The sequence below is a fragment of the Zychaea mexicana genome (genome assembly GCF_025766255.1).
Source record: "Zychaea mexicana strain RSA 1403 chromosome Unknown BDB00scaffold_16, whole genome shotgun sequence".
Lineage (NCBI taxonomy): Eukaryota > Fungi > Mucoromycota > Mucoromycetes > Mucorales > Lichtheimiaceae > Zychaea > Zychaea mexicana.
This window is the reverse complement of record NW_026516679.1, coordinates 325622-351316: the sequence shown is the minus strand read 5'-3', so window position 1 is coordinate 351316 and position 25695 is coordinate 325622. Positions and strand designations below refer to the sequence as shown.

Below are 25695 nucleotides of genomic sequence, written 5' to 3'. Positions count from 1 at the left end.
CTTCCGAAAATTGTTCTCATAAGGATATTAGGAAGAACCAGTAGCAATATGTAAGCACCAGCTTGTAATTCTTTGGTGGTGCCTATCTGATTTGGTGTATCTTTTGAATTGATTTCAGGTTGCCAAGGAAGGCGTCTTTAGAGAAGAAGAAGGAAATTGAAATAATAATGAGGATGATCGACAGAATTAATATAAATGTAACTGCTAGGGCTTCAACTAAAACAGACACAGTACGGTAATTGAAGTTATAATAAGCATTGATATAATACCTTTTTATAGTTTACTTTACTCGGCGAATATGTGCGATCATCATAGTTTGCTCAAATGCTATGTCTCATTTAAATAATGGATAGCTCGGTATATGATGCGAGCTTTTGGCCCGAAAAGTGGTCTGTATTCTATCATACGTTGTGAAGCATCACAAGGATACGTTTTATATGATAGATTACATTCTGTTAGGTACAGTATAAGATGGATAAGGAAAATAAAAATGAAGACTATCTTGCATTCCATTTCAGATAGTGTAAGCATACAGTATTACAATTTAGCCATAGCTTGGGCGACCTCTGTAGAAGACTGTTTCAGCGATTCAGTAATGCTGGCAGCGACGTGAATAGCGATTGCCTCTGTGGTGACCATAGGATTTACGCCACTTGCAGTTGGGAACAATGACGCATCTGCCACATATAAGTTCTTGACTTCCCATGTCTCGCCTGTCGGTTTGGTTGCAGAATTCGCCGGCGAATCACCCATTCGGCTTCATAACGTGACACATATTAGTTTTGAAAATTACTCTTATCTCTTTCATACATGTCAGCACAAATTATCCTTACCATGTTCCGAGCTGATGAGCGCTCACCAGCGTAATATTACCCTTTGTCGGCAGGCCATAACTCTCGATCTGAGATTTCCAACGTTGAAATCGAGGATTGTCCACACGAATCTCTTCGTCTTCACGAAAAACGAATGGCTCCATGCCTAGCTGCCCTGTATGTATTTCTCGAGCACCAGCAGCGCACATAATCATAGCAGTGCGAACCATGCCACCCACTAGTTTTTTGCGGTCGTCACTAGTCAGATTGTAATTGATTACAACATCTCCGTCTGCGTCATAATTGATAGTGCCGGCAGAATCATAGTCGCGCAACAACGGAACCAGAGGAGAAGCGAAGCGATACCGAAGCATAAGCTCCTTGTGTTTTGCCGCACCACGCCACGGTAAAAGTGAGCCAAGGAAGCTCGGTGATATAGTTGGAATTTCCAAGATCAGACCATATCCTTCTTTACTGCGAAGATCGCCATTAAACTCGCAGCCCTAATGATAATATAAGCATTTCAGATGTTGACACATGTATTGCGTGAATCGAAAGTAAAAAGCATCAAGGTCGAAACCACGAGCGTATAAGCTTACTGTTGTCACAATCGACCCAAGATGCATGTCGATAGGCTGATCAAAAAATCCAAATAGCATGCTGCCAGGATGAAGCCGAAGATTACGTCCGATGTGCGTATTGACAAGCCCACTGCGCTGCAAGACGCCCGGTGTATGTAATGATCCAGCCGATGATATAACACGTTGCGCATGGATACGGATTTTTTTGCTTTGGCCATCATGCTGGACTAGACACTCGACACCAGTAGCGCAATGTTTTTTGTCTATGAGGACTCGAAGCACTCGTGTGCGATCCAAGAATTTTGCGCCGTGTGCTTCAGCATCTCGAAGCCAAGTATTCATGGTGCCATTCTTGATACCGTCAGCACAGCCACAATAGCACCATCCGCACTCATGTGAATGCCCTCCAGTGTTTTGTGGGATATCAAATACATTGTAACCGAGCTTGCTATATTTTATAGTTAGGTTGAAGTATACATTTACATGTCTTGTCTGGCAAATTGAATATTAGTAAAACGTACCGACAGCCGTTAAGCATAACCTGGTTTGGGCCATTATGCTTGATACCTTCGGTACTTGCGCCAATGCGTTCGTATACGCGATCCAGATCATCAGCAAACTATCGTAATGCAATATATTATTACCACGGTAATAACTGCTGGCGCCAGAATAACAAACTAACCTTGGGTGAGACGAAGTGGGGAAGGCCGTGTTTCTTTGCCCATTCTTCACGTACAGTGTAAGGGAGCTACACGTGTCAAGGCAATGGTAATGTGTTATTAGCGCCCATTTCACCCAGGGTTTAGTCATGCCAGCAGAAATTGAAAATGAGAACGTAAAGTTCTCACACACACAGACTCCCACGAAACATGGACCGATATTTATACCCCACACACCCCACACACCCCACACGAATACACTGCTTTACCTTCAGAGACACGCTATAGTTCACAGTAGTGCCGCCACCAAACGCACGGCCTGCAACCATAACGCAGCCTCCATCTTCAGTCCGAACAGCGCCGCTTTGTTCATAAAGGGCAGGATATGCCGAGCGTTCGAACAATTGCAGCTCACTTTCATGCAGATAGGTTGCCTGCTCGACCACCAGCACAGAATGTCCCGATTTGGCAAGCTCTGCAGCACAAACACCTGTCGGGGGTATGATATTTCAAATAAAGCGTTTTGTCTGAGGAAAAGTTACACAGCAGCTACCAAGAATTCCATCATACCTCCTCCTGCTCCACTTCCAATGATGATCACATCAAAATGCTTGTTCTCGACCTCATCTGCAGTAAGCATCTTGTATCGATCCTTGAGTTCGCGAGGTGATGTGTACTCAGGCGCCGTCCGTACAGGGTCATAGATAGGGTACCCGACTGCAGGGTGTACGTTGCATGTAGGGTCGCGATACACAGCCGTGATGGAGACACCATGGAAAGCCTTGTAGAGTGAGACAAAGGCAGCAAACGAGGAGTCTTTCCATTTGAGGAAGACAGCTTCTCGCTCACGTCGAGTCAACGACTTGAACGGCTTGGCATGGCCTGTGAGTATAAAAGAACCTACGCGAGACGAAAGAAGATTCAGAACAATACGTAGGGACTGCTGGCTTCGCACTGGTGCTCTGGCGAGCACTTGCACAAGCTCGTTGCGGTGACTGGCTCCTCCAGACAGTTTCAAGTACTCAGTCATGCGTTGCGCGTCGCTGAGCGGTGCTTGCTCCGCTGTAAGTGTTGTTCGGCCGTAACGTTCCAGCGTTCTTTGTACGATGGCGCTTTGTTCTTGAGCCGACAGCTCGCCAACAACTGTGTCGGCCAGGGCTGCCAGCGTATCAAGCTGTTCGCTCGTCAAAATGGCGTCGTTTGTTGCTGTTACCATTCCAATTTATTGGATACGCACTGAGAAAATATGGCGGTGAAAGTCCAAGGAGAAAGAAAAGACGCAAGACAAATTAAGTTAAATATTCAAAGCTCTATATTATGCGATTATGTCACTGCGAAAGCACCAAGTTTGGAGAGGTGCACGATCTTTTTGCTTTTGTTGCCGCGGGGTGTACGTATATAGAAAGTACATAGTAATAGCAGTAAAAAAAATACAAAATGGCAGATGACATGACGTGTGGGATGAGTGGGATGGGTCCTTATGAGCGACGTGTTCTCTTGCGCTTTTGCTCTTTGGGTGCTTCTTCACCTGTGTCCTTCTCTTTACGCCAGCGATTGATGGCTGACTGCACGCGTTTGCTTTTGTGGGGTTTCCGCTTGTGGGGAGCATAGTTTGTTGTGGTGGTTCCCGTGGACGTATCCAGAAACGTTCCAATGTTTGTTTGTTGACCTTCACTCTGTTATTGCCAATGCAGCAATGCATGTAAGTACGCGTGTTTCCAAGAATCCTCATACTCTTCCAGATGTTCGCAAATTACAATTACCTTGCGCTTATTCATTTCACGTATGACCGGTATCAACACCTCATCTGCCTTCTTCTCAGACCATGTAAATGATTCCATCAGGAACAACCGAAGCATATCAAGCTGTGGCGTACCCCATTGAAACTCTTCTTGAGATGATTCAACCATTGGATGATAATACGCTTCAATCACAAGTGGACTGGGAAAGTCTGATGGGATCTCAAGATCCTTGTGCTTCTTTCTCTGTGAAATCAATCCACATGAAACGTTAATCCATGCAATAAGTCCCAACAGATGTTCTGCTAACATATCCTGCCGCCATCATCCAGGCCCACTCTTCACTTACCAGTTTTCTTTGGAAATCATTCTCATCTTTCCCACTTTCATACCATACCCGGAATCGTTCTAGAGGGGCTTCAATCTTTTTGTCCTCGTCTTTGGTAAACTCTGCCAAAATTTCGATTGCTGCAACTGGACCAATACCCGGTATGCCATCAGTATAGTCACTGCCCAACAAGAATGCCAATTGCACCAGTTTGCTCCGATCCAGTCGCATCTCCCTCTCAAGATCATGCATAATATAGCATTCGACATATTTTTGTTGGTTGAACATGTTCTTATAGATGCGGGTGCCGCCAAACAAGAACACATCCGAATCATCCGTCACAACACCTTCCACCAATGATAAACGGGCCAATTCGGCGCATTGTGCTTCAGCTTCCATCGGTGATATGACATAGGGGATACCAAACAAGCGCAGCATTTCCTATATAAACGAAAAAGTTGCATTGTCAGAATATCTTTGGATTGATCCCGTAAGAAGGTAAGATATGTATAATTCAACGCTCACCTGAATATCTTGAACCATTTGGTTCGTCACATCATCGGTGTTGCCCATCTCTTTGCGCTGCTGTTTATTCAACTCTTTCATATCTCGATGTAGCTCTTGCCGCACACTTTCAATGTCTTTGTTCGCGATATCAGATACGAAACGAGCATACTCAGTCTCTTCACCGCCAACATCGCCCGTCAGCTCCTCATCTGAGTTGTAGCCATACGGTTCGGCTGCAAGCTCTTGAGCTGCTTGAAGTTCTTGTTCCAGATCCACAGTGGACCCTTGCTCTTGCACGTCAACAGTGGCTTGCATCATAGATACTTTTTCTTGTTCATCGTCGATATTTGATTCATCACTCTTTGACTCATCCAATACTTTGATTTCACCAGTTTCTGCTTCTTTGTCAGGTTCTGCTGGTTCATAGGATGGCTCGGTGGTAGCTTTTGACTGGTCAGTCTTTGAAGAAGGAGGAGATGCATGTCTGGAAGAGATTTCTTCTGGTAAGGTTTTTCCAGGAGAAGAGTTCTGCTGCTGTAGCTGCTCAGTTGCGCTCTGTTCTTTGGTTGTATTGTTCTCAACCAAGGGTATATCAATATCGTCTTCATCATCATCATCCATCATCACATAGTCATTGTCCGATTCTGGAGACCATGGATTGTCGACAACTGCGCGTTTCTCGGGTGACTTGGACTGTTTCTCTTCCTCCATGGTCACATCCTGAGCAAAGTGCTGCTGAACCTGTGTAGGCACCTTTTCGGTATCTAGTCTCACAGCTGATGCAGCTGGCGCACTATCTGATTGCTCTCTTGTTGTGGATACAGACGGTGAAAGTGGTAATGACTCCTTGGGCTTTTCTATACGATCCGTTGTTTGCTTTTCAGGTAGGTGTGTTGAATAGCCAGTATCAACTAGTGACATCTCGGCGTCAGGCGCATTTGCCGAGTGTCGCTGTTGTGCTTCGTGCTCTTGTTGTTGCAGAATGCGTCTCCACCGCAGTATGTCCGTGATATAGCGTTCTTGAAAGGCCAAGGCATCCAAACCCATATCATCTCGATCACTCGTCTTGCCGTACATTTTCTGGACCCGTTTGAGCTGGTCCTCCAATTGCTGAATGTCCTGTTCATACACGGCAGATTGCAGTAGACGCTTATATTCGTCATTGATGGAATGCAAGTATATGTACGAGTCCGGAACACGAGATATCCATAATTGGTACATCCCATCTGCATCCAAAATTGCTGAATCCGGTGCGGATGGAGGTGATGACTTATGAAACTCATCTGTTGTACCATATGCTCCTTCTTCTTTTTCATCATCCGCGTATATTCTGCGTATTACTTCGTTTACTGCTTCGTCGTCATCTTCAACATATGCCTGCATATTGTCCATCAAAGACGACCGACGTTTGTTGGTTACATCCTGGTTGAGAAACAAAGGTTCATCTTCATCGTTAACGTCCGAATAATCCTTGTGATCGTGTCTTCCGTCACTCATTGCTTGTTCCTCGTATTCGTTGTTATTGCCGTTCGCCTCCTCCTCCACCTCCTCATCTTCATCGCTGTCAAAAGTGGATAACAGAGCAGCTAGCTTTGGATTTGAAGCAATTGCGTCTTTGACTTTGTCCCTACTACAGAATTATCTCAAACACATCAACAAATCAGACGCTGTTATCACTTGGAAAACAACTGTACAAAAACAATTGATTGACTCACGTTTCTTGTTTGGTTTCGCTGTGACCTTCAGTAACTTCTTGCTGCTGTTGCTCCAAGTTACTTTTTGTCTCTTCCTCTGAACCCGGACTTTTCACTGTAGTTGCTGCTGCGGTACTCAAACCAGGTAGCTTCCATCCAAGACCTTGATCAATATTTTCATTCTTGACAAGCATGTATTCTCTACTGCGTTCGCCTGCGATCCGCGTAGGGATGCCCCTGTCGTTGGATTCCAAACTTGGTTTTTCGTTGAGCTGTAGCAATCGTTGTGTCATTTCGTTCCTATGTTTGAGCAGCTTGATCTGTTGCTTTGAAAAATCCATGGCGGTCCGAGACTGTCGCACCATTTCATCCAAGCGAGCCCAAGACGTCCGACGCGATTCCATGCCCAAGTCTCGCACAATCTCAAACTGTATTTCGGGTGGCAGAGCCAGAAATGCTTCAGAGTCAATATCTTCTTTAGACGGCCGGTACTCGTTGATAAAGTCAATCAGTTCTTGCTCTGTTGCCAAACGTGGATCAATCTTCATAATTGGTTTCGCCGTCGTGTCCGGCATAGCTGGCAGTTCGTATTGATCTCGCTTCATTTTTTGCTTGATGTTCTCCAGAGCTGCATTTTTCTCTAGTTCATCAAAGTATGCATATTGTTCGTCTACTTGTTCCTCTGCTTCGCCTTTGTGTCTGAAGGAAATTATGCCCAATTGTTTAAAAAAAGACGTCAGTGTTTCTTGTTCACACACAAAAGTCCAAGTCTCTCTTTAGAAACTTACTTGCGTTCTTCTTCTAGCAAAACTCGCGTTTTCACCTGAGCACTCAGAATCTTTTCAGCAGTTCGTTTCAAATTAGTGCTGATGCCTTCTCGGCGTCGACGACGTTCTTTCTAGAATAAAGCAAAAGTGAAACATAATGTCAAAAACCCAATTACACTTAAATTGTGATTTTGTTTCTGCAGCAAACGCGAGAAAACTGCATACGATTGTAGATCGCTTGAGTGCAGGTGCACCACCATCGAAAACAAACACGGGTTTAATGTTGTAGAACAGTAACTTGCATAAACGTCGGAAGAATCCCAGCAAGTGGCCATTGCGCAGCGCATTTCCTTCCTTGTCTCTCATGGTGCGCATAAACTGGTGGATCCAAATACTTGCATCGACAGCCATTTTCCGATTACGAAGCGTTTCGAGTTGTACAGGACGGGCAGCTGGATTCACCAGCGTCCAAAGACCTTGAACACCCATATGAGTTGCTGCGCAAAAAAGTTAAAGGTTTGTTGGCGAAAAAAAAAAGAGAGAGAGGAATTACCAGTTTAGGCTTTTGGTTTCCCGCAATTTATTTTTCTTTCTTTCCAAAACTTGGGCAACCATAGAACTAGAATTTTGACACATGAGTCAATCAGCTTATTTATCCAATTACGAACCCACCCAATCGTACGCGTCCTTGTCGTATTTTGATTTTGAACAACATGCCAAAGAATGGCAAGACGTGATCTCGACGCATCCATTCAATCACAAGGTAAGGGAAATAAAAAAGGACGCACACGCAGTTGAGCAAACAAAAAAGCTAAAATCGGGATACACAAAGCTATCGATTGTTTTACCTTTTTGTGATACAGATACGGCACGCAAGCATTTGAATGAAGTGGCGGGCTGTTATTATCAGCTGAATTTACCGCTAGCAAGTATCCTTGATCCTGATTTCTTAGCAAACGTAGTTCGATCAGGTATGAAAACTACTTTTCTTCTTTATAATATATCTGAGGCCATGTATGTGAAATTCGCGTTCGCATAAATTAGAGAAAGAACTAAGCTGGTATTACAGATACACATCAGTTTTTGCTACACAGCATAGACACGCATTTGGATAGTGATAATGTCGTTACAATAGACCACAATGGTAAGAAGATATGCCCTTTTTTTGGGTGAACTAATAGATGCTTACCATATAACCATGAAATTATAGGAAAGCTTGTTTTCAGTCTGCTGAAAAGCGCGTATGAATCATTTGGCATTGTTGCAGAACATGGTCAAAATAAGCAGGATAAATTACGGCAAAAATATAGTAAGTGCCACTCATATCATTATCGATCCTGATAACTGTTGGTTGGGATTGGATTCTACGATGGATTATAAACTTGAATGATAAACGACTTTTAACATATTCATAGTTGTAACGATCGATCTACGGGATCGTAAGCTTGTACCAAACACCAAGAAATACGACAGATTGAAAACGTGCATTGAAAGCACCTTTCCCAAGCCATTCAAAATGATAGCTACGCTAGTCGACAAAGGTATCACTGCTATCCATACATCAGGAATCTCTTTCGAACGTGCCAATTGGAACGACAACCCTATTGACAATCCCTTCTATTTGGTTGTAGCATCCGGAGAATCAGTAGAAATAGTATGGCCGACATCAGTCTCTAATGGTGCACAGAAAAGAAGCATGGATATCACAGTGGAATCACTCAATTATATTAGTATCCCTACATTTAATGACCTGCGACCTACATCATTATCGGCCAAACCAGACGCCATGTGGCAGCATAACACGTTAAAAGCACTCGAATGGATTGGCCTGGCTAATATTAAGGCGAATAGGTAAAGTGCTTTAAAAGGACTCGTTATAAATACAAAGACTTATAAAACATGATAGAATTACTGCAAATGATAAGCCTGAATCGTTTGTGTCTGTTTACAATCCACCATCATCTATCTCCACCGGATCGGGCACGCTAGTTACATGGACCGGTCTGATCCATCCATTGTTTATCAGCCACATTCTGGTCACTATCAAGTAAGACCAAAAGCCGGAAAAAAAAGGAGCTAGATAGAGAAGATAATGAGAGACGGTACGAAATCTGATGATATTGAATATTCAAACTTACAAATTTTTGCAGGAAATTATTACTAAGCAAGAAGGAAATGCAATGGGTATCACTTTCTACGTGGGGTTACCGGGACTCGATCTACACTTGGGAGTCGCAGCAACATTACTACTTTACCAATGGAGAGAACGATTACACCTTTTTGTTGCTATCGCCGCACGAACAACAAGAAGGCAGAATAGCAACTATTGGTTATCAAATGTATGGTTCTGATCATATTCAGAAATAATGCACCTTCAAAACTCATTTAGCTGTTGTATAAAAACTTTTATTCTGTACATTCAAATTACTATACTACGACTACTAAGTAAAACTGTGTGTGTGTAATAAATTGTTCCCCAAGAAGAGTTGGGGAGTTTTTGGACAAGGAGAAGCACAAATCGCAAATTAGTGTATACTACATTTAGGTTTTTGGTTGAGAGAGAGAGAGAGAGAGAGAGCGTGAGTGAGTGTTAAAATGTGTTTGTGCAATGGCAAAGTAAGAAAGAATAGAAAAGAAAAGCAAAAGAGTGGTGATAGAGAGTTTATGGATGGAAATGTACAAGCGGCGAAAACAACAAGAAGAATAAGGTTGAGAGGAGGAGTGGGGGGGGAAGAGAGATTGACGATGATGATGGCAAAAAGAAAGATGATACTACTTTCTGGTGATATAACGGGGTCTGAGGCGGATTATACTACCAAAGCTGTACGTCGAATCAATTTGCCATGATTAAATGTTGATCTTTATCTGCTGATGCTGGTGTTGTTGGCGTGGAAGAAGTTGAAGAAGAATCCTCTTGCTTCTGTTGCTGTTGCTGCTGCGATTGTTGCAGTTGAGGCTTGGCCATCTTTACATGCTTTGCTAGCGGCGACGAAGCCAAAGGCGGCGTTGCATTTCTTTGCATAGTATGAGGACTGGGCGGCGGAGAAATGCGTACAGCAGACGAGGTCCTTGACGGTGGGATCAAATGTGGACTCAGTGCTGGGCTTTTCGGCATGCTGTTTGGATCTAGTTTAAACGTAATCCGGCCTCGCGATCGATCTTCAAACAGTGTCATGATATTGCCGTGGTCACCAACGCGGTACGAGACAGAAAATGGATCAATCCATAAAACAAAATCCCGGGGCAAATTCATGTGTATTAAACTTGGAGAAACGGATGTCTTCCCGGCAGCAGCTAAGAGAAAGAGAAAATATGCAATAACGTCAATTTACGCTCTTCCTCCTTCTTATGTTTTCATCCATTGCCTTGCAGTCTCATATATATATATATATATGTTACAAGGGCTTTTCATGGTGGTACATCTATCTTGTAAAAAAAGAAAATTTTTTCTCATGCTTTCCCTTTCTCTCTCTTTGGTATTCAACTATGTATCTAGTGTAATATGCATATCATTACCTTTAAAGAGTACGGGATCGAGTTGGCCGTTCAAATTTGAAATCGACCGAAACCCATTACCATGAGTAGGATGCTGTGGGTCCCAGTGATCGGCGAATCGCGCTTTCAACACTTTGGTGAGCTCGTGCTTGAACGTCAATAGGTCGTTTTGGTCGAATTTGGACTGCAACAGTCGACCGAGAAAATCGACGGCTTGCGCAATTTCCATGTGCATAATGGTGTTTTTCTTTTTGAGTCTGCTCTGGTCTGTTGTGTGTGTGTAAGTTTAAAAAAAAAAAAGACAAAGTGACACCTGGCCTCTTTCGAAAGCAAACCGGCTTAGCGGAGCTTCTTTAGGCTTGGAAAATCTCCGTTTGATATGTTTGTAAAAGACAGTTAATCATCATCCCAGAGCCATGTCAATACAACAACAGCGGGTGGGACCTTTAGTCGAGATTGCGATCATGTCATAATGTGTACTAATATCTCATCATACGCAGAAAAGACATACTCTTTGTAGCTTTATTTCTTAGCAGTAACTATTAAAAGAAACTTGTTAATCATGCTTTATAGTAGCCAGCACTTCCACTTGCATAACAAGGGAAGTATTTGTTACACCTAGCTTATGTACTCGCATCGCATATATTAAGAATGTAGGTTAGCTGAGATACTACGTTAAAGTGCAAATAGACAAACAAAAACTAGAAGCACAGAAAAGTTGATAGTTCGTTTGTTACTTAGCAGTAAGAAGCTCTAGTTGTTTTACTCTTATCCTTCCTCTGATTTCCCCATCCTAAAATGGCAACTCCACCTGAAGGTGCCAAGGCGAGGCTGGGTAAGTAAAGCCCGGGTTTCTCGGTACGTCCTACTTTTCCACAGCTTCATCAGCCCCTCCCTCTCTTTTCTCACTTTATTTCTTAATTGACTCTAAAATTCTCGATTCCATGTCAGATTCCGGAGAAGTGGTCAAAAAGAAATCAAGAAAGCCGACAGGTGAATTTTGCATCAGGACACAAGTCAGCAAAAAAGAAACATTGACTGACAATAACCTGCCCTGTCTCTCTTTCAATACGCCTAATAAATATAGATGGCGCATTTCGACAACAGCGTCTTCCAGCATGGCAACCTGTGCTAACGCCTCGAACAGCATTACCAACATTCTTTGTGATTGGTATTTTATTTACACCCATCGGTGGCCTATTGTTTTGGTCCAACAGTCGCGTAAACCGTCGTTCCTATCAGCTCCTTTGTGTGCCTTTTTTTTGTTGTTGTTTAATACTAACTACATATGGCTTTGGGGGATAAATACATACACCTACAGATCATCGAAATCAAACTCGATTATACACACTGCTATCGATACACAGCACCTGTCTATATGGCTCCAAGTCAATATACGTTTCAACTACCACAAAAATTAAACATGTCATCTTTTGAACCGCCAGCATACCATCATCAAAACGTAACGACGTTCTTAAATTCAGAGTGGCAGAATCCAAACAACCTATCCATACCACAATGCATCATCGACTTTACCGTACCGCAGACCATGCAAGCACCCGTATTCCTCTATTATCGCCTTACCAACTTTTATCAGAACCATAGACAGTATATCAACAGCTTTGACTCATCACAACTGCTCGGCAATCCTGTGTCACCACCGGGAGGCAATTGTGGACCTTTACGAATGTCAGAAAACGGCACCAGTATATATCCTTGTGGATTAATTGCAAACTCCATGTTTAATGGTAACCCCACATCTTTAAACCCTCTTTTTTTTTCTTTCTTTAAGCTTACATTCTCCATGAGATGTATGCATGTCCTGGTAATCTCTGTTAACATTCACATATATGAACATCATTACAGATACCCGATCCAACTTGACTTCAATTAATCAACCAACGGAATCGACATATGACTTTGCGACAACAGGAATCGCATGGCCGACGGATAAAGACAAGTATGGTATTACGCAATACACGCCAGATAGTGTTGTGCCACCGCCCAACTGGGCGTTACGCTATCCGGACGGTCGATACAATGATGCCCATCCGCCACCCAACTTATCACAAGACGAGTCATTCATGGTATGGATGCGTGTCGCTGCATTACCCGACTTTCGAAAGATCTGGGGACGAAACGACGCTATGGCGTTATCAGAAGGTCGATGGCGCATTCAAGTTGATATGAGTAAGTGTTATGAAGATGGGGTGCCTGTGTGTCTGTGTATACAATATGGTCCGTGAGCCCTAACTCGCATAATGATAGATTTTGATACCACGCTCTATGGTGGTAACAAATGGATAGTCATATCAACATCCACACCTTTAGGTGGATATAACCCATACCTTGGAATCACGTACATGGCCATCGGTGGTATCTGCCTTTTGCTTGGCGTGATCTTCACCATCAAACATTGCATTAAGCCTAGGTAAAAACATAGTTTTCTCAATATGGACATATGCTGACAAGAGAGTTATTGTACTTACATTAAATATCCTTTCTGCGAATAGATCTCTAGGCGATACTACGTACCTGTCATGGAATCAACCTGGCGGTGGTCTGCCCAAGTCAAAACGACCAAAACCAACCGTGAAAACGCTTCATCAGGATTAATGCCCTTTAACCTAGTAAACAAACAAACATTTGTATATCTTTCGTTAGTCCCCTCCTACTCCCGCCCCACCTACCATTCACTCTTCATCTTTCTTTGTTCTTTGTCATCTGAATACCTTTATATATAAGTTCTTGCTAGCATATAGATATACTTTTTGACGTTTACAAGTTGTGGAACAGCTGTGAATAGAACACACACTGGCTTAACTGTTTATTTTCATTTCCCGCTACGGGTTTGGGAAAGGGGAGGGGCCGTCTATTCTCTTTTCTCTCTCTTTTTGTTACATACATACATTTTCTTCTGGAACGAAATTCATCCATGAAACTTCATCTCGGCTTGGCCTTAATCATTGGCGCAGCTTCTAGTGCACTAGGTGCTCAAGAATACTGCAATGCTAATTACAAGCCTGTAGGCGACAAGGATGTCGTACTTGATCTCTCAAAACTGAACAGGTTTGACGTCTATTAGCGCACTGAAACCGACTTTCAAGGGCTGTAATTGAGTTTTTTTTTTTTGCTCTCTAACATGATATACATTAGAGCGTTCACCATTAAGACAGAAGAACAAACTCCTCCATCCACTCAAACGAATGAAGTCACGATCAATATCTGTGATGAACTGCAAAAACCCGAGGACGTCAAAGAAGAAGATTTTTGCGACAAAGGAGCGGTACGCGTTTCAGATAAGCGTAATTGCTGCATAAGAAAAAGGGGACAAAGGAAAATTTAAATCAAATCCGTTTACTCTTCAATATTCTCTTTAGTATATCTGCCGTCGATCTATTATCACCCGAAAGGAACAAAAGATAGTATCGCAAATCCAAAGCATTGCAGGCGAGTTTGAAAAAGATAAACTGAATCCTGCGTTTAAGGCAGCTGATTCGAATCAGGACTTGACTAAAAGTAAGTTGGAAGAATCTGTCCCCGCTATTACATAGTATGGCAACATAAATGAAAGAGAGGTGGATGGGGGGGTGCAGAATCGTATACTAACAGAGCAATCATCTATCTATTCCCTTCATTTCATGCACATACTAAAGGTGGGGCACAGTTTTCGCTCGTGTTAAATGGTGGTAAATACAATGATCAGGCACAATCAGCTCAGCTGACGTTGCAATGTGACGAAAGTCAGGACCGCAGTGTATGTATGAAAACAAATATATAGTGGGAAGGAAGAAAGTCTGCCTATGGGCAATTTCAATACGGAATAGGATGGATGGCGGGCAGTGGCTGTTGTCGGTAGAAGAAAATCTTTGGAAAGGGGATTGTGTGTTATTGTCAAAAGGGACTGCGTGGCCTAGGTCAGATCAGGAAGTCTTACGTGCTCAAATCTAATAGAAGGACCCTTCGGACCCTACGTTAAATTCCTATCAAAACAATGTCATGTCATTGACTTGGAAGACTGTATTTGCTTGCGCGTAAGTACTATATTAAGACTTTGTTTTTCCTTGGCGTCTTGGCATTGGTATAACCCAAAGGAGAAGGTTGGCTTATTCATCGGTTTATTATAGCACAAAGGAAGGTGAGGCTCCTCCTCCTCCTCCACCTCCACCATCCGACGGAGAAAGTAGTGAAGGCATGTCTGGTGCAGGCATTTTCTTCACCATGTAAGTTCAGATAGAGATTGAGTAGTGTGGTCTGGCAATCTTTAATATTTAGTTCATCCTGGAAAAAACTGTAGTGTGGGCGTGTTGCTTGCAGTGTATTTCATTGGCGGCGCCTTTTACAACTTTAAGATGTACAACGCAAGAGGTCTTGATCTCATACCCCATCGTGGTAAGTTTCTGTTTCTAAAAGGATTCAACTATAGTTGACAACAAGAACCCTGTTGGAGCCTAACGAGATTTTTGTTTTCTTTGATAGATTTCTGGCTCGATTTGCCATACTTGATCAAGGACTTAATATCTCATCTTGTCGATTCAATCATGTCGCATCGACGAGGTAGTGGTGGCTATGTAGCCGTCTAACTGGGAAAGGCGATAACAATAACAACGAATGATCCTTTTATAATCTTAGAGTTTTTCTTTACTACTTCTTCTTGCTGTATATTTTCTTACATCGAAATTGCATATACATATCTAGCATTGGGGAACAGCAATAGCAGTAGCACTGGCAGTAACACTAGCACAAGTGCATGTGTCGGGACTCTCTGTGTGACGATAATGAGAAATATGCAAAGAACATGATATGGATGTGTGACTAAACAAATTTATATGTACTGCCGGGTGGTATATAACATTGAGACATGTATTTCAGAATAAAACAATTTAGAGTGAAAACGAGAGTGTGTAAGAACTAAAGTGAGCAGAGTGTAATGAAGAGTAATAATGTACTATAGAATGAAAGTTGTAGGAAAGCAAAGGGAATGAACGAGCAAGAAGAACAAGGTTGGGAATTAACAGCAGTGGGAGTGCGGCATTGGTTGAGGCTGGGCTGGATCATTTGTCTTCATGGGACACATGCTCTTTCGACATGCTTCTAACTGTTGGACACAATTGTACATCTCGGTCACTACCCGACAGATATGGCGTTGGATAAAAGGCACGATATAAGCCGATGGGCACGCAGGCCTTCTCCATACTGCTGATTGTTCGGTTTCCTCTTGCTTCTCGCCGTCATTTCCTTCGTCGTCTCGATCTTCTTCAATATCTTCGTCCTCTTCGGTGATTGTACCCTTTTCAGTGATCAAGGGCGCAGTAGTGGCATTACCTGCTGCGAAAGATGCCTTGAACAGCTCCAATAACAATTCGTGGTTCAATGGAGCTTGTGCCTTGTTGATACCAAGTCTTTTCACATCAAATGAAAGCATATGATCGTCCTGAGCCTGCGCTGACGGCAGGAGCACAGCCGTGACATGCATTAACTCTTCGGCACTCATGGACATGGTATGACCGACAACAATGGACATTAATGCAGGTGCCAAAAGCGGGTATCTTTGGAACGTATCTCGTGCGTTTATGAGTGCTGAAGTGGGTGGCGAAGATTGTGTCTTGTCCAAAATGCGAGACCAATCCCAGCGTGGGATAGCTGCATGCGAAAGCCAAGTAGAGTCTGGCAAAACAAGATCCCAAGGGTTGTTGGTATCGGATGATGAAGGTGACGATGACGAGGTGTTGCTGTAAAAGTCCGTATCAAGGGTGTCGAATAGGGCATCTTCGGGTGATGAAAGGGCGTTGGTGAAAGTAAGTTCGGGAACGGCAAGTGTATCTGTACATGATTGTTGTGGCTGTGTCTGTTGTTGAAGTTGTTGTTGAGTGACAAATGCAGTAGGTGGTGATGACGACGATGTGAACGGTTCGGATTGGGCGGTGATACTAGTGTTGTTATTGGTAATGGTGACAATGTCTTGTCGGGATAGCAAGAGGTCCACACGAAGCTGATCGTTTTCTTTTTGAAGTTTGGCAACGATCCCGTACACGTTCTTGACCTCTAGCCTGAGTTGCGATTTTTCGTTTTGCAGCTGCTCGACTTGCTCCTCAAGCGTTGTGACATAGTCTACGCACACACACACACACACAGACAAAAATAGTCAGTTCCCCGCAATTTCCCGCATACAAATATTACACAGACTTGAACGCCCTCTTGCAAAACTTACCCTTTCTTCTCTGTCTAAAATTCCGTGCGGAAATCTTGTTTCGCAGCTGCCGTCGCTCTCTGGATGTCATTTTCTTCAGCTGTGAGTCGGTGACCTGGCATTCATCCGTGTTGGATACACGGAAATCAAGACGGCCTGTAGTTGGTTGCAGTTTATTATTGGCGTCGTTTATTGATCCACCATGAGGATTGAATGGTTTCAGGGCGGATGATCGTGGCTGGTGTTGCTGTTGCTGTTGCTGCTGTTGCGATAACATGCCTCGTTCCACACTTTCAACACTGCTTGTACTACTTCCACTGCTGGTATTAGTGGGAGCTGATGTGTTGTTGTTGATGATGCTTTCGTCCAATGTGGATAGATGCATATCGTTCCAATCGTGAAACAGCAAATTATTGATATTTTGTTGCTCAGGTGTCAAGCTTGTCGCTGTCTGGGGAGAGGACGAGGACACGGGAGCAGTAGCAGCAGCAGCAGCTCCTGCGTCTGGTACTGTGCTTGATATTCCTTGATCAAGAATCCAGTTGAAGAAAGTGTCGTTATTGTCCATAGCTTTTAAGCAGCGAGCGAAAAGAAAGATGGAAACAAAAGAGGGTGGTTTGTGTGGATAAAGAAAGAAGAAGAAGAAGAAGAAAGGGGAGGAAGAAAAAAAAAAAAAGGATTGCCCAATTAAATTGTTGTTTGGTGGGACGGATGTTCCCGAACAGTTGACTCATGTTTATTGTTTCCCCAAGTCTTGCCAAGCCTATTCGCTTTTCTTTTGTTCTAGCTCACTACACAAGTTCAGCTACCAGTCTCTCAGCATTTGGCTTGATATCCAGCCACTTCTCTCTTGAAGGACCGTACGCAGCATGGCGACTACTTGCACAATTTGACTATGTGTTTCAATTCTGGTAGCCTGCCCAAGGGAGTATCAAAAGTGCCGCTGAGTTTTGTGCCAAGGTTCGATCCATAAAAGGTATATTCGTCAACCTTCCTTTTCGGGACAGGACCTCTTCTCCTTGCAATCTTTTTCTGTCAAAGGCTCCTGCAGTTCTGGGCTCGCGGGTAAATTTTACACGTTTTAATAACGAGCACGCTGATCCAGTTGCTTCCCGTAGTGAGCATACAAGTTACTTTCCTATCGGCTTATAACCGTTGAGCTTACAGACATTGAACGTCTTTGTATGTAGACTGTTCAAGTTAACAATCTATTTCGTATAATAGATTTCTGGCTTTACTAGAGACAGTGTTAAAAGAAAGCAATTTTAATGTTTCTTAAAGAGCAAAGACTTACTCTGTGTCTACATCAATAGTACGATTGCGTGTTATTAAGGTACTGCTGCAGTGATAAACGATGTCCTTCTTCTCTTATTACCATGCAAACGAGTTATCCTTGCGTTATAGCGCTATAGTCCATCAACAAAAATGAAAGAGTTACTGTGTCGAGCACGTTTGTAACTGATGATGGGTATTTGATCCGTGCATTATGTTTCTATGCATGTCATCAGAAGAAGGCAGCTCCTCCCTTCGATATTCGATACTGAGATGATGGTAAATCAAGCCTCAGCCATCATCCATAGAAAGCCTAGTGTGCTCTCTTGAAGAAGGAAACATCAAGATGAAGAATGAAATAAATTCAGCCATGCATTAACAAAGGCGGACTTTCTATTTTAGACTCTGTTTCGCAAAAAGAAGAGTGCTGTTGCAAACTCGCGAAAAAACTTCTTGTTGATACTTTTTACCAACAAAAAGTTATCATACATGGGTGTTCCAGCATTTTTCAGGTATGGAGTGATCTCGTGCGACGACTGTTGCGTTATCTACAATTGTTTGGTGCTAACAATCGTCCTCATTGTAATCCAGATGGCTGTCGGATAAGTTTCCACGAGTCGCTTCCAAAGTAATCGAGGAACTACCGAAAGAGATTAACGGCAATGTTATGCCTGTCGACACAACTCAACCTAATCCTAACGGTGAAGAGTTTGATAACCTGTATCTCGACATGAATGGTATTATTCATCCTTGCTGCCATCCCGAGGGCAAAGTAAGCAACGATCTATCACTCTCTTGTATTCTACTCTGATGAGAGTTCTGCCGCAAATGGTTTGATCATTTGTTTTTCAGAGTATTAATGTTATAAATTTAGCCTGCACCAGCTACCGAAGATGACATGATGATTGAAGTATTCGCATATCTCGATCGTATTGTGGATATTGTTCGTCCACGTCAGGTTTTGTACATGGCGATTGGTAAGTTTTTGATTCTTGTTGCTACGTTGATCAGCGTTTCCGACGATTACTAATGACTTGACCTGTTTATTGATAACAGACGGTGTTGCCCCTCGTGCTAAAATGAACCAACAACGTTCTCGCCGTTTCCGTGCAGCACAGTTGGCAGAAGCTGAGCGCGAAGCTGCTGAAAAGGTTGAAAATCAGCTCAAAGGTAATAAATAAAGAAAATGATTACATTTTATGTGTGTACATGATGTTGACGCGTCATTGTTATTTTAGAAATTGGACAAGAACACCAGCTTCCTGAAAAGAAGGCTCATTTCGACTCCAACTGTATTACACCTGGCACGCCCTTCATGGCACATTTAGCTACGTGTCTACGATATCATATTGCGGCTAAGCAAAACAGCGATCCTTTGTGGAAAAACGTATGTTATCGATATTAAGTGGAAATAGGTCGTCATAAAGTAGGAAAAAACTATATGGTTATCCGGAGTAAATGCTAAATCAGGATCTTATTTTCATAGCTTAAAGTTATTTTGTCCGATGCAACCGTTCCAGGAGAAGGTGAACATAAGGTGATGGAGTTTATTCGAGTCCAGCGATCGCGACCTCAGCATAATCCCAACACATCGCACGTTATTTATGGTTTGGTAGGTTAATTTCATATCGAAAGAAATGGGTTAGCTCAAGAGTGGAAAGGGCTCTTACAATGAGAGAATTATGTTTGCTCAAATGATTTTACTTACTTGTGTATATAGGATGCTGATTTGATCATGCTTGCGCTCGGAACCCATGAGCCACGCTTCAAGGTGTTACGTGAAGATGTTTTCTTCCAAGACAAAAACACATGTCGTATCTGTAACAAGCCAGGTCACTACGCTGCCCAATGCACAGGTAAAGAAGAAAAGGGAAACATCACCGTGCATTGAATGAGAAACTTCTAAGGAGGATTCAATGCTTACTAAAACATATTGCATATAATAACTTAGCGAACGCGGAGGCTAGCGGTGTGGAACCACCGAAAAAGGAAGAGTCTGGTGATAATCTTAAGCCGTACGTATTTCTTCATGTCAATATCCTTCGAGAATACCTGGAACATGCCCTTAAATTCGATATTCCCGGTATCCCATGGAGTCTTGAGCGTGCAATTGATGATTGGGTCTTTATGTGCTTCTTTGTGGGTAACGACTTTTTGCCCCATCTTCCATCATTGGAGATCCGTGAAGGTGCTATCAGCACTCTTAGTATCTTGTGGAAACAGTGTTTGCCAATGATGGGTGGGTACATGACCAACAATGGAGATGTAAGTATTTTCCCAACTTTTAACAACAGTGTGCGTTCGGGAAGAAAACGTCACGTGTTGTCGTATAAGTCTAATAGCGGCCTATGCCTTGATGATATTAGGTTGATTTAAAGCGTGTACAAGTGCTTGTTTCCGAACTTGGCAAATCGGAGGATGAAATTTTCAATGAAAGAAGGGCCAGTACGTTATTGCATCATAATGGAAAAGAGATTAGTGGTCTATTATCAGGAGAGTAGGCGGGACTAACTGACGTACTCTGAATCTATGTATGTTTAGAGGAGGAAAGGCGCACTCGTAATGCCAAACGCAGAAAATTGGAACGCGAAATGAACCAACAAGGCGGACAGCGCAACGTACCTACCGGTATGGATTTTGGTGCCATGACGGCAATGCCTGTCAACCAATACAACTCTGGCGTATCCAATAGCGCGGTAGTATCAAACCGGTCAGCCTTGAGAACACAAAATCAAAGTGCTGCAGCAGCGTTGAGAGCAGAATTGCTGGGTCAACCTCAAGAACACACCGAGTTGCCACGCGAATCTTCAGATGGTAGCACGGCCCTAGTTCCTGAAGACAGCGGAGAAAAAGGCACTAAGCGTAAAGCATCAGAAATGGAGCAAGATGATGAAGACGAGGACGAGGATGATGCACCAAGTCAAACAGAAGAAACTGATTTGGAAGCAAGAGGAAAAGCCATTCTGGACAAGCAGGCTGCTGATAAGAAGGCTGCTGATCAGGCCGCGCGGGATCGCGAACCTGATGATGCTGTCCGGTAAGTCCCCATTTTACTTATCAAGGTTTTCTCTCCGTCTTTTAAACCAACATCAAGTAATTTATATCGTTATATCGTATACATAGATTATGGGAATCGGGATGGAAGGATCGTTATTACAGATTGAAGTTTGGAATAGAGCTAAGCGATCAAGAGGCTATCAGGCAGTAAGTGGAAATACGTGATCCAGGAAGCGAAAGTTTGAAAGAATAATATGTGGTTGCTAACCATGAAATTAATCTAGCATTGTCAAGTCGTATTGTGAAGGTCTTGTTTGGGTGTTCAAGTATTACTACAAGGTAAAGAAATGTGTTGATATCTAGATTTTCTGTTGTTGTAACTCTTAGTTTTTTTTTGTGTGATATTTTTTAGGGCTGTGCGTCTTGGTCGTGGTATTATCCCTATTACTATGCTCCAATGGCTTCTGACTTTGTCAACATTGATTCATTCGATATCACCTTTGAAGAGAGCGCTCCTTTGAAACCTTTCGAACAATTGATGGGTGTTCTGCCAGCAGCAAGGTATACTGATTTATTTTTATGGGCTACATCTCGTTTCATAACGAAGTAGCGATATGTCATTTTTACTAACTTTGACTACTCTTTGCTATTGCACTACTCTAGTCGTTCTCATATTCCAGCCCCATTCCACACACTGATGACAGACGAAGAAGTGTCACCCATTATTGATTATTACCCAACCGACTTTGAAGTGGATATGGATGGCAAAAAGTTTGCTTGGCAAGGTGTAGTCAAGTTGCCCTTCATTGAAACTAAACGACTGCTGGATGCGATGGCTCCGTTCTATGATCAATTGACCGAAGAAGAATTAATAAGAAACACTGAAGGCCCATCTATCCTTTATGTGGAAGAATCGCACAAGCTGTACAACTCGATCAGTACCGTCTACACAAAACGTATGTCGGATGAACGCCTGCCAGTGGATACAAATTTGAGTAGTGGCATGACGGGCACGGTGGACAAGGATGCTGAATGCATTCCACGAAGCACTTTGCGTAGTCCATTGCCAAACCATGATCTTTCAGATATCGCCAATGATAAATCAATCAGGTAAAGACAATTTTCAATATTTCATCTTTCTGTTCGTTTTTTTCTATATGCCTAGTTTAAAAAGAAAGCTTACAAAGAGACTTGCATTGTACGTTTTCTTTTATTTACAGTGTAACATATCAACTTCCCGACGTACCAAAAGACTTTGTCTTTTCATCGAATTTATTACGCGGTGTTAAGGCAGATAGAAATATTCTGGGCTATGATGATATCCAGGCAGCCACATTTGAAAAGACCTACAACAACAACAACCGTCGGGGCAATTTCCACAGTAACAACAATCGTGGTTGGTCTTCTCAAATTGATCAAATGGAAGACTATAGAGACCGGTACGTTTGACGTATATGTTAGGAACACGAGTTTCAGTGTGCTTATATGTGATCACCTTTACTAAAATCTTCTTGGTTGTCAATCACTAGTAACAACTATCAACACCAAAACCGCAATAACCGTGGAGGTTATGGAGGTGGCGGTCGTTATGATGGCGGTTATGGCGGTAATAATGCTGGCGGCTATGGTTACAATAATAATTACAACAATAATTATGGTGGATATGGAGTCGGCGGCTACGGTGGTGCCAATGGCGGCTATGGTGATTCCTATGGAGGAGGATACCAAGGAAATAACCAACAACAGCAATATTATAACCAAGGTGGTTACGGTGGTAATGGTGGTTACAATAACAACTATCGCGGCGGCGGCGGCTATAACAACAATAACTACAATAACCAAGGTCGAGGAGGTCACTATCAACCAAGAGGTGGGGCACGAGGCGGTCGAGGAGGCCAACATAACAATCAATCGGCACGCTGGAGCTATGGAAACTACTATAACAACAATCGAAATCCATACTAAAGCTTCCCGCTTACATATTTAAACATCCAAAAAGCAATTGTATATCTGTTTTCCATCATGAGTGTTCTTTTTTTAAAATTGTCGTTATTACATATTATTTTGTAAAAAAAAAACTGGCAATGTGCTGTACATGGTCAATATAAGGAAAAGAGAGTGGAATGGGGGGAGATGCAAGTGGGAGATATACTACATTGTATGTGTGTGTCGGTGGAGGAAGGTGGGTGTTTTATAATGATTATCTTGAATTAGTCATCGATCGGTGGATCGTCCATCGGTCGATCGTCCAACGGTCTATCGTCCAACGGTCTATCGTCCATCGGTCGACTGTGTTCGCTGCCCCATTGTAGCACGGACATGGTAGACTTATTGGGTTCAATATTGTCAGCCTTCATATCTGCATATGTCTTTTTCATTTCATCCCAGCGTCCTGCCTTGGCCCAAGCTCTCATGACAATCGTGTAGAGCACCACGTTTGGCCGGAAGCCGGCATGCCTGAGTTCAGTGAGTATCCGCACGCAAGAGTCGGGATCTGGGATATACGAGTGGGCCAGCATCAAAATAGCATAGGTCACCATGGTAGGCTTGACGTGCCGTGCGCGCATGTCTTGGTATACTTGGCTAACCATGGGTAATGCATCTCTTCGTAGGAAAGCGCGCATAAACGTGGTGTATGTGTAAACGCTTGCACCATTGAACAGTAAAGAGTGATCCGACGCTGCCGTGGCTTGTTGTTTGTCCGAATCCGCCAATTCTTGCAAAAACTGGTCGTAGTATTTGTGGATTGTCGATAGGTTGGCGTTGGCGACAACGGCATTCAGCATCACGTTGCGGGTATAAGGGGTAGGTGCGATATCACCACGTCCAGATTCGAAAAACTTGCGGAAAAGCTCAATAGCATAGCTGTTATCGTGATGCTTGACATGGATTCCCATCAGCGTCGTTGCAACCACTTCATTCACGTCGACGTTTTCCTTCTTCATTTCCTCATACAGCCTCCATGCTTGGTCCACACGGCCCTCGTCGCCAAGTCCATGCATCATGATAGCAAAAGTGTACGCATCCGGCTGTAATCCAGCATCCACGAGCCTGCTCCAGAACCGCACGGCCGTGCTAACATCCAGTTGTCGGACTGAATGGTGCATCAACACATTATACGTCACCAGGGTCGGTCGAATGCCCTTGAGCATCATCCCTCGAAACATTGCCTCCGAACTTGCCACGTCTGCTACGCGCATGTAGCCATCTATCAAGCTTGTATAGGTATACACGTCTGGTTCAATTCCATTCCGTTTCATGCGCCGGAACCATTTTTGCGCGCGCTCCATATCTGAAAGCTTGCTGTAGCCATTGATGATGATGGTATACGTGTATGTGTCCAGTGAAATTAGCCGCCGTTCCATTTCGCGTACATATGTCACGGCCTTGTTTAATCGGTTGTCCATGACGGCAAACATGATCGCCCGGTTGTAATCCTCGACCGTCCGTGGCTTCCTTTTTGGCTTTTTCCACCTGGTTCCGAGTATATTTACCACCCGTCCACCTGCCAACTCGCGCCGTACGACGCATTTTTTGTTTGAAGGTCGATGGTTCCAAGCATTGGCTTGTTTTCCAAGTTGCATTTGCTGTTGTTGCTGTTGTTGTTGCTCGTCGACTAAACTTTCTAGATCGTGCCATCGATGATCGTCTTCAGCGTCCACCACGGACAGCGCCCGTGAGGTATACATGCGGCGTTCCAGCGAGGGCATCCATCGGTATGGAACCCTAGTCCATGGAGTTTCTAGTTGCCAGGGTGATAATGGTGAACAAAGTGCCTGATGATGCGCATGTCGATATGACTTGGTACTGGGGCAGCGAGCGGTTGTACTTGGAGACACAGTTATTGGCCTTGACACGATGGCACGGAGGACATCATTTATGACGGATTGTGAGAAACAAAGACGTCCTGAAGACATGTCCCCTTTTTTTAAAAATCACTAAAGGGCGGTTTTTATGTGGGGGGGAGGAGGATATATTTTTTCGTTTATTCCTCTCGCTCTCGTTTTTTTTTTTCGCTGAGAGGGCGACTTTTTTTTTCCCGTCTAGAGATGAACCAGGTTGGGAAGGGTGGCGTGAGCCAACATTATTTTTGTTCGGCGTTCCAAAATAAATGCGTGACGCACCATCTTTTTGTCGGTCCAAACGTAGAAAACTACGCCTCTTGACCTGGATTAGGTCTTCGAGCCATTGTCATCCCAACGGAAGTTGTACAGTTTAATATTGCTTAATACTTTAAAGCATTTTATCTGAGGCTTTTGCTACAGCTGCTTCTCAAACGCTGTGCGCATTATATCTCTCGACCAACTTCATTTGAAAGGTGTTTTCTAGTTGTTTGAACGCATAGGAAAAAGTACGATGTTACATGTGACCCAAATGGACAGCATGTCATATAGCGAATTCGGTGCTCTATCATCGACGAACGAAGATACTTCCAGTATAAAAGCTTTATTATCATCAAATACGCTCAACTATATCTGATACGCAGAGAGTACTACGTTTATGTAAATTTCTCTCGTACCCTCTGGTGGTCCTTCCATCATCAAGTTTACAAGCTACAAGAATAACCGTAACAACATTCTTCTGCTATATATCTGTAGATAACAAGTCATGCTGTTACATTAAATTTCATAGGTGTACACAAGCAACTTATACA

At 43.2% G+C, this 25695-nt stretch overlaps 9 protein-coding genes across 9 annotated transcripts; 4 read left to right on the top strand and 5 right to left on the bottom strand.

Annotated features, from left to right (window-relative positions):
- Nucleotides 1–537: 537 nt before the first annotated feature.
- BDB00DRAFT_758945 (uncharacterized protein) lies at nt 538–3082 on the bottom strand (the record flags this gene model as incomplete). The annotated part of the gene is made up of 7 exons (XM_053119096.1): nt 538–757; nt 834–1306; nt 1412–1837; nt 1911–2012; nt 2076–2141; nt 2322–2542; nt 2623–3082. The coding sequence occupies 7 exons, from the start codon at nt 3080–3082 to the stop codon at nt 538–540; spliced, it is 1968 nt and encodes a 655-aa protein (XP_052982397.1).
- A 448-nt stretch (nt 3083–3530) lies between these two features.
- On the bottom strand, nt 3531–7576 carry BDB00DRAFT_869765 (uncharacterized protein; the record flags this gene model as incomplete). The annotated part of the gene is made up of 7 exons (XM_053126635.1): nt 3531–3728; nt 3816–4037; nt 4141–4560; nt 4645–6256; nt 6342–7019; nt 7109–7218; nt 7313–7576. The coding sequence occupies 7 exons, from the start codon at nt 7574–7576 to the stop codon at nt 3531–3533; spliced, it is 3504 nt and encodes a 1167-aa protein (XP_052982396.1).
- An 84-nt stretch (nt 7577–7660) lies between these two features.
- On the top strand, nt 7661–9568 carry BDB00DRAFT_164252 (ribonuclease P 40kDa subunit-domain-containing protein). The gene is made up of 7 exons (XM_053116297.1): nt 7661–7850; nt 7920–8058; nt 8157–8231; nt 8298–8396; nt 8503–8938; nt 8994–9134; nt 9238–9568. Exons 1-7 carry the CDS (start codon nt 7722–7724, stop codon nt 9452–9454), a joined length of 1236 nt encoding a protein of 411 aa, XP_052982395.1. The 5' UTR covers nt 7661–7721; the 3' UTR covers nt 9455–9568.
- A 547-nt stretch (nt 9569–10115) lies between these two features.
- BDB00DRAFT_735001 (BTG family-domain-containing protein) lies at nt 10116–10817 on the bottom strand (the record flags this gene model as incomplete). The annotated part of the gene is made up of 2 exons (XM_053118371.1): nt 10116–10381; nt 10604–10817. Coding segments are annotated over 2 exons (480 nt in total), but the record flags the coding sequence as incomplete, so codon positions are not given.
- A 633-nt stretch (nt 10818–11450) lies between these two features.
- BDB00DRAFT_810609 (CDC50 family protein) lies at nt 11451–13452 on the top strand. The gene is made up of 6 exons (XM_053122555.1): nt 11451–11575; nt 11670–11803; nt 11904–12330; nt 12449–12772; nt 12851–13013; nt 13096–13452. Exons 1-6 carry the CDS (start codon nt 11527–11529, stop codon nt 13196–13198), a joined length of 1200 nt encoding a protein of 399 aa, XP_052982393.1. The 5' UTR covers nt 11451–11526; the 3' UTR covers nt 13199–13452.
- Nucleotides 13453–13517: 65 nt separating this feature from the next.
- BDB00DRAFT_869761 (autophagy-related protein 27) lies at nt 13518–15165 on the top strand (the record flags this gene model as incomplete). Its single annotated transcript, XM_053126634.1, has 8 exons — nt 13518–13651; nt 13739–13868; nt 13963–14101; nt 14239–14339; nt 14537–14616; nt 14710–14805; nt 14880–14974; nt 15062–15165. 8 exons carry the CDS (start codon nt 13518–13520, stop codon nt 15163–15165), a joined length of 879 nt encoding a protein of 292 aa, XP_052982392.1.
- A 428-nt stretch (nt 15166–15593) lies between these two features.
- On the bottom strand, nt 15594–17340 carry BDB00DRAFT_869760 (uncharacterized protein; the record flags this gene model as incomplete). The annotated part of the gene is made up of 2 exons (XM_053126633.1): nt 15594–16693; nt 16794–17340. 2 exons carry the CDS (start codon nt 17338–17340, stop codon nt 15594–15596), a joined length of 1647 nt encoding a protein of 548 aa, XP_052982391.1.
- A 1116-nt stretch (nt 17341–18456) lies between these two features.
- On the top strand, nt 18457–23071 carry BDB00DRAFT_953426 (XRN 5'-3' exonuclease N-terminus-domain-containing protein). The gene is made up of 16 exons (XM_053129621.1): nt 18457–18556; nt 18636–18816; nt 18919–19021; nt 19101–19214; nt 19283–19431; nt 19531–19656; nt 19765–19900; nt 19996–20309; nt 20411–20489; nt 20586–21081; nt 21168–21248; nt 21326–21380; nt 21454–21602; nt 21705–22151; nt 22262–22480; nt 22571–23071. The coding sequence occupies exons 1-16, from the start codon at nt 18534–18536 to the stop codon at nt 23004–23006; spliced, it is 3108 nt and encodes a 1035-aa protein (XP_052982390.1). The 5' UTR covers nt 18457–18533; the 3' UTR covers nt 23007–23071.
- BDB00DRAFT_810596 (uncharacterized protein) lies at nt 23072–25113 on the bottom strand. The gene has a single exon (XM_053122554.1). It carries the CDS (start codon nt 24956–24958, stop codon nt 23252–23254), a length of 1707 nt encoding a protein of 568 aa, XP_052982389.1. The 5' UTR covers nt 24959–25113; the 3' UTR covers nt 23072–23251.
- Nucleotides 25114–25695: the final 582 nt, after the last annotated feature.